The sequence below is a fragment of the Onychostruthus taczanowskii genome, unplaced genomic scaffold, assembly GCF_017590055.1.
Source record: "Onychostruthus taczanowskii isolate IOZ18803 unplaced genomic scaffold, ASM1759005v1 scaffold40, whole genome shotgun sequence".
In the NCBI taxonomy this organism is placed as follows: Eukaryota; Metazoa; Chordata; class Aves; order Passeriformes; family Passeridae; genus Onychostruthus; species Onychostruthus taczanowskii.
The window spans coordinates 6,664,748-6,672,751 of record NW_024501460.1 but is presented as its reverse complement, the minus strand read 5'-3'; the positions used below and the strand labels follow the sequence as shown (position 1 = coordinate 6,672,751).

Genomic DNA, 8,004 nt, shown 5'->3' with positions numbered 1-8,004 from the left:
GCTGAGGGAACAAGAGGTGGAAGAGAAACTCCAAGCTCCGAAATAGGTGTAATTAAAACTTCTCCTTGACATCGTTTTTTTTAGGTAACCTGAGCTTACAGAGTACTTAAAGGGGAAGAAACTCGCCGATTTTCATACATTTAAAAGTATTAATTAAAACAAGCAACCGAACAAACGAACCCCGAATTATCATTTCAGCATTTGTATAAACTCTTCGAGTTCGGGGAAGACACTCATTTGTAATTCAGCAGCACGGGCAGTTAGCCTCCCCGACCTTTCCTTTTCCCTATTTAGCCCTTCTGAGGCTTTGCTGATCACTTCTGACAATACAAATCAGCCTTAACATAACGCCCATCGGGAGAAGGCAACGCGTGCAAACTTTTTATTACCAGCAGATATTTTCCCAGCTTTCACCCCGCTGAGGGTTCGCCCGGTGTAAGTGCCACCGGGGATATCTCCACCAGAAGCAACCGGAGTCCGGTTGTGCCAACGACCTTCCTGAAGCGAGTTTTCCTTGGACCGAGAGATGACAACAGGATTACATGTCGCCTGCTGTCCTTCGTGGGAAAAATAACAACCACAACCACAATAACAACAACAGAAAAAAACCAAAAAAACGGAGGGGAAGAAAAAAACTGGCAGGCAGATGTACAGTATTTTCACAGGCTGCCCCACGTCAGGTGGTTTGCCTGCAAATCTCTCTGCCTGCAAATCGCCAGCATTTCTGCAGGGCTGAGCCCCGGCGAGAAATTCTGATTTGACTCGAGGAATTGCAGAGGACTTTCATATCTGGCGGCAGCCCAAGAGGAGAACTTCTCATCTCCCGTGACTAAAATAAGGCGGGTCCATAGGTGGCACCTCTACCCGCCGGCCGGGATGGGGATGAAAGGGCGGGCAGCCTTGCTACCCCCTCAGCCCTAGCCAAGCTTCTCGGTCAAGGTTGTCCCACGACAGGCTTCCCTCCCTCACGCCAGCACAGACATCACGCTCTTCTCCTCATTACCGCCTTTATTTAGGGGGCAGCTTTTATTCGGGGAAAAGGAGAAAGGAAAAAAAAACCGGAAAAACATGATGGCCGAGCGTCAATAAAATGCACACGCACATATATTACATACAAACATAAAAATAAAATACGAAAAAATTTACTCTTCTCTTTCCAGTAGCAATGGTCTTGGCCACAAACGTAGAACGCCAGCCAGTACAGGAGACAACGCCTGACATTTCCTTGAGCCCTTTCCCCTCTCCCGCCCCCTCCAATAATTAATTTTAAAAGCTGCACTCTCTTTGTGTTAAAAACACTACTTTTATAAATAATTTAATATCCTCCCTTCCCAGGAAATGCCAGCTGCCGGACAGGAGAAAAGGTTTCTTTTGGCACAGTGATGCATTGCTTTGCAGTACAGACCTACGGCTCCTCAGCAGACCCCGGCCCCCTCCCCTACTCTCTCCCTGCTGTTCCCGGCCCCCGCTCCCTCCTCCCAAGCGCACAGCGCATCCCCCAGCGGCCGCCACCGCGCCCTCCGCGGGGCGCCCCCGCTCTGCTGCCCCAGGCTTCGGTAGCAGGAGATGTGGGGACAAGAGAGGGGCACAGAAAGGAGATGGCGAGGGACTGGCTTAAGTCAAGTAGTCTCAACAAACAGTAAGAAGCACTTGAGGCTCATGGCTATGTCCAAACAGACAGTTTTTTTTTTTTTTTTTTTTTTTTGGCTTAAGTTAAACCCACTGTCATTTCACTAAGGCACAGTCACCGAGGCTTTTGCTTGGAGGCTGTGGTCGCCTCTGGAGTTAAAGTGCGGGATCCAGAGCCTCCTCCTTTCCCCCTCCACGCCTCCCCGGGCAGGTCCCTCGCAGGGGAGGAGGGGGGCTCCATTAAGCCAGCGGGGTCTCCACGGCGTACGGCTGGAACGAGGCCGAGCCCCCCGCCGCCGGCGGCAGCGGCCCGGCCAGCCGGAGGGGCCCGTAGAGCGGGGAGCCGGGCGGAGGCCCCCGCCCGCCGCACTTGCGGCGGGACGCCGGCGGCGGGGCGGGCGGGCTGCGGCGGCGGGGCGGCGCGGCTGAGGCGCTTGCGGCGGCGGCGGAAGACGCCGTCGGCGAAGGTGTACTCGCTGCTGGGGTTCAGCATCCAGTAGTTGTCCTTGCCCCAGGGCCGCGCCGGGTCGCGCAGCACCTTGACGAAGCAGTCGTTGAGGGAGAGGTTGTGGCGCACCGAGTTGCGCCAGCCGGTGTAGGCGCCGCGGAAGAAGGGGAAGCGGCTCATCAGGTAGTCATTGATCTCGGCCAGGGTCAGGCGGCCGCCGGCCGAGTCGCGGATGGCCATGGCGATCAGCGCGATGTAGGAGTAGGGCGGTTTCGGGCGCCGCGTGTAGGGTTTCCCCTTGGCGCTCTCGGCAGGCGGCGGTGGCGGGGGCTGCGGCGTGGGGGGCGGCGGAGGGGGATGCCCCGGCCGCCCGGCCCCGCCGCCCGGGCTGTTGGCCGCGCAGTCACCGTCCGAGCCCAGTTCGCTCTCCGCCGGAGCCGGGGAGAGCGAGCCGCTGCCTTCCTGGTCGCTGCCGGTGCTCAGCTTGTCCTCATAGTGCTGCGAGAACACCTCCAGCTTCATGGCGGCGGCGCCGCCGGCCCCCCCGCACCCCGCGGCTCCGCTGGGCGGGCGCGACCCCCGCCCCTCGGCGCGGCCTCAAGGGAGGCGGGAGGCGGCGAGGCGACCCAGGGGCTTTCTGTTCCCTCACCGGCTTGGACAGCTCCGCGGCGGCAGGCGCCTGCCTCGGCTCCGCTGGGCGCCCGCCTCAGCCCGCCGGCCCGGGGTCGCTAGCAGGGCCCGGCCCCTTCGCCGTCGGTGGGCGCCGAGGACGGGCTGAGGTGCCCTGCCGCCTGCGGGGCTGGGCGATTCCTCCGGGCGTCCACCTCCTTCTTCCCCACTGGGATGCTCGCTCTCCTTTGGCCCCCCTTTTTGTCCTTCTCGCTCTTTACTCTCACTGCTCCATGGGGCCGAAGGAGAGGGGCGAAGAGGTCCCCGGTGCGAGTGGAGGGCGGGCGGGCGGCTGCCGGAGCCGGCACTTCTCCGTGTCCGACCGGGCTCGGTCCTCCTCGGGGGCGCTGCCGCTGTTACCGATCGGCGCTCTCCGGGCGCGGGGAGAAGCTCTCGAGGGCCGTCGGGGTTACTCCGCTCTCTCCGGCTTCGACCCCTGTCAGTGCCGGGACGCCGGGCTGGCTCCTCGCTGCGAGGCGGGCAGCAGACGGGTTATTAGGGTTATTAGTGTTATTGTCATTATCTCTCCCTTCCCCTGTGCTTGTGTGTCTCTCCACCACTTTCAGACCAGCCCATTATAACGCCGGCGAGAGGCGGAGCCAGGACAAAGATCTGAAAGGGTGGTGGGTGGAGAAGCAAGGTAGCAAAGGTGGGTATGCCCTAATAAGCCGTATCAGAGCCGTAATTAGCCAAGATGACAGCGAGGTCTTGTTGGAAAGTTATTTTACGAAACTTGTTTGTATTTTCTCCTGCCAGGTCCCTCCCCTTCCCGGGTATTTCGAACGAAGCCGCAGTTCGGTGCGACTAAGCAGACCCGGCCCGCCTCCCAGGTGTAAAATGCAGAATGACTTATAGGTGGCAGAGCTGAACCTGTTACGTGCAGTGATTTATTTTAATAGCGCCGTATAAAGCAACAAGTTGTAATATGACAGCTCAACAACCTGTTGGAAAATAATACATGGCTTTGCAGTTGTGAATTCCTAATGATTTATGTAGCCTGACAAAACAGTTTCAGTCCTAGTCTCTCTTTCCTTCTGTCATAAGCACACCTGGTGCAGAGGTAGAATGGGAACAGGTAGGCAATGCTTTGGAGTTTTCTATGAGAGAGTTAGTCAAAGCCTTAACCTCAGTTTTACGTGTGCTACTGTTTCTGTAGTAGCATGGCTTAAGCTCTTCTGGGTGGTGTGTTCGTAACCTCTCTCACAACTGCCACTCTCTAGTAAAATCTTTTATTGTGTAGGTTTTGGGTTCAGGTTTTTTTAAATGGTAATTTAACATTTTTAAAATCACTGTGAATCTGTAAATTTCCCATAAAACTTGGGACAATGTATTTTGCAATTTTACCTAGACACTCTTCTTTCTAAAAAAATTAGTCAACCTTTTTGGGTTTGTTTTTAGGTTTAAGTTGTCAGGGTCTTGCCCTCCTTCAGGTTTTTTTTTTTTTTCTCCTTCAACATTATGCTAGGTAGAGCAACTCAATAAAGAGAGCTAGCTGGCAGTAGCTTCTCTGAAAGCTCCCTGTTCTGCTCACTGAGAGTCCATTGCAAAATGCCATTTCACTCATATGGCAGTAGCACTGGCGTCTGCAAAACAATAACAAAAGCATCAGCAGAAATCCAGTGTGGTGCTTATGTTTTATTTCTCATATATATGCTTCGAATTTTGTGTCCTGGAGTAAGAGTTGGATTGCTCCATGTTTTCCAAAAGCAGTCTTTCTAAATCAGACCTTATTTTAGAATAAATACATAGTGCAGAGTCACTCTGGTTAGAACTATTCTACTGTGGTCTGGCTCTCAAGGAGTATTGGAGAGGAAGATGAAAAAAGACAGGTTTAAAAGACTAAGAGGAGAAACAAACAGCCCTACTTTCGATCTTGATCTCTCTTGAGCAGAATATATGTTCCCCCACACACACGTGCATTTTGTATCAAAGCTTTGCCATTTCTTCAGTCTGCATGAGTTTATATGGTAAATACTGAAGAGTGAGAGGTTCTTCTGTCCCTCATTGCATTCTTGACAGCTTTAATAGAAATAATAATACACTGGATGTCTTGCTGTTCTCACAAAAGCTGTACCAGTTGAGAAAAGCAGGCAATTCAGAAAGACAAAAATAAGAGGAGGGAGACCTCTCTTGGTTCATTGTTGTTGTTGTCTCCATGTAATGTAAACTGAAATCCTTCAGTAAATTGTTGTCTTAGCTGTAGGTGCCAATGTTTGTGTTTAAGGGTATGGGAAAAAGGTATCATTCCTTCCAAAACTCATATTTTCTACGATGATGCCAATGGCAAGGGTAGGTTTGTTCCTCTTCCTGCTTTTGTTGTAAATAGCAGTGAAGTAGTGATGATTTGCTAGCTTGCCTTTGATGTTTATTTTATTACCGTTCCACTATTTGTGTGGAAAATGTACACATTGTCTCTTATCTTTATTCAAAGAACTTAAAAAGTCATTCAAATGCTGTAGGTAAACACGTCAGACATAACAGAAGCTTTTTCACAGCCATACTTCAAGACTAGGAGTGGATGGCAAAGCTGGTTTTGCAAGATTCAAGAGGGGACAGAAGCTTGTACTCAAAATAATACAAAGATAGCTATTAATGGGTGGGAGCAGGGCACCTTTCTAAGATCAGTGCTGATTCTTGTGCTGGCTCAAGGCCCCTTTACTATCTCTGAGCCAGTGCCTGTTGTAAACTGTCCCTTGAAATCTCTGGTGTCTCTGACCTGAGAAAATATATGAAAGGTGCTTATGAAAGGTCTGTGCAGGGTTTAAATAGAGCCTTCCTGGCCTGAGTGAGAGCAATATCAAACCCATTGCTAACGCTGCCCATGAAACACCAGCAAAGTTGTAAGAAGTGGTGAAATAATCCAACTACTCCCATCTCTCACCACCGAGAGTATATGTAACCTCAAGTCTTTTCCTGCTATAGTTTTTAAAAAGGCACAGTATCGCCTTCAGGTTTATAAAGATTAACACAATCATCGGAAAAACTGATTCTGTTAAGTAAACTTCACATCAAAAGCACTTTGATGTGCTGTATTATAGCAAAGCCAAACACCCCACCCCCATCACCCCAAGAAAAACCTCCAAAAACCTCCACTGAAGCAAGGTAAAAAAAAAATCTAATTCTTTGTTCTAAAATGAAATGTCTCTTCCTCTTTAGATCAGCAGAGCAGGACTTTTTTTGATGTATGATCTCTTTTCCTACCCAAAACAGTATCCAGTCAAAGACAAACGGAGAAATGTGAATGGTCGCTTGAAAATCACGCGACCAGCTTTGCTTCCCATTTTCTGTAGTATTTCACTCATTTAATTCAGAAACAGTCTACCAATGGGTATTTGGAAATGAGGTTGTATAGTCCTTTGCAGTTTGCTCAAGCTACCAATTACAAAAATATTCCTTACTAAATGTAGAAAAATGCTACGCTGTCTGGTGGTTGTGAGTGTATTTTTGGTTGATCCATGTTGTCTCCATGGTATTTTAAACTGTGGAGACATGTGTTTTTTAGTTCAGCAAACATTGTTGAAAGGTGTGTCACGATATGTTTTTGGTTCAAATTCTTTAAAAAATTATTTCTTTCTGTTTTTTTTTTTTTTTTTTTTTTTTTTTTTTTTTTTTTTTCATGCAGTTCTTTCTTACTTCTCTTTTATGGCTTCTGTCTCTCCAGACCACTAACTATAGATTAGAGAGGGTTTCCAGGTAAGGTCATATGAGAACAATTGGTCAATAAAGGTCTCTGTGGTGTCTGGGAAAGTCCTGTAGTTAGTGGTAGGCTAGCTTATTTGTGCACCTGAGATGTCCAGCACACCAGCTGGACAAAGTGCTCCATCATCTCTTCTCTTCCTGCAGCAAGCTGCAGGAGTGCGCTGCCTTGCCAGGAGCGATCAGACTGGACAATGCAATACACTACGTGAGAAACAATGGAGCAGTTCAGAGAGTTCGCTCTGGATGGGCTGCTCGCAGCAGGAGGTGTGCCTAGCATGCATAAATGAACTACAGTCTGTGAGGGTTGGCTAATTGCACCATGTATATTTTTGTAGTTGAAGGAAATCCAGCTAGAGACTGAGCTGTAAGAAAGGAGGTTAGTGGAAATTCCTTGAGACCTTGAGAGGAAGAGTTTGATCACTGAAGCAGAATGCATGTCTGCGTGAATTCCCTCATTGGGAAAGACTGGCGCTTCTTCAGAAGGACATCCATTCCCTCTGGGTAGAGATTTTCTTGTGTCTTTGGCAGGTACTAAGAGCTGAATTTACAATGGGGAGTTCCATTTCAACTTTGTTTCATGCAATCTTTATTTTCTTGGGAGACATTGCTCAGAATGAAATTTTCCCATGCTGAGAGCTTAGTATCACTTCCTCCCTGTGCCCACTTCATGTTCCATAAAAAATGTCTGCATCGAAGCAACTTTTTTTTTCTCCAGAGCCTGGATTGTGGCAGAATGGGCAGGCACAGATTTTCTCCTGTGAAGGAAGTGACATTATTGTTCTTGTTATTAATGCTTAGTATCGGAGAAAATAAATCAGATTCTTACACCATCCTTTTCACCAACAAATCTCAGAGCTCTCCCATTTTACGGGCAGCAAGGAAAGAAGGTGAGTCCTGCTGAAAATAATTTGGTAAGTCAGTTGCAACCTTGCCTACAGAATTGAGCTCTCTGGAGCCGTTGTCCTGCACTGTCCACTGAGGTATCCACCACAAGGCCTCACTGAAAAGTGTTGTGCTATTTAGCAAGGAGCTGTCAAAATGGAGATTGCTCCGTCTCGAGACTCAGATAATTTATAGCTAATTCTCGCTTTTTACTAGTGCTGTGTTAAGCCTCCAGGGCTTGAATGAGGTTCCACACTGGCATAAGATGAACCTCTCTGGAATATATTGCAGGTTTGCAGTCTGAGAAATACGTGACATAAAAGAGTGCAGGGTGAGGTTAAATCAACACAGTATTTACAACATATTTTGTGATGACTTAATTCAGACACTGTCCCCAAAGGCTTTTCTCATGGCTGATTACCGGGTTTCATGTAACTGCACCATGAGAGACAAAATCCAAATGGTGATGGACTTAGGTGCTTGTGGATCTCTTCAAGGAAATTTTCTTACAGTAAGGAAGAAACTGGTATCGGAAAGCAGCACATGTATTGATGATCCTGGATATAATTGCCAGGAGAGAATTGCTTGCTAAGGGGCAGGCTCCACCGCAATTAGAAGTTACGCTGTGTTATGCTTGTTATGAAGTTATGATGCAGAAGCCATTTGGTGAAATTCTG

At 48.8% G+C, this 8,004-nt stretch overlaps 1 protein-coding gene across 1 annotated transcript; it reads right to left on the bottom strand.

Annotated features, from left to right (window-relative positions):
* Window positions 1-1,744: 1,744 nt before the first annotated feature.
* Window positions 1,745-2,599, bottom strand: FOXQ1 (forkhead box Q1). The gene has a single exon (XM_041413149.1). It carries the CDS (start codon window positions 2,597-2,599, stop codon window positions 1,745-1,747), a length of 855 nt encoding a protein of 284 aa, XP_041269083.1.
* Between the last annotated feature and the right edge of the window lie 5,405 nt (window positions 2,600-8,004).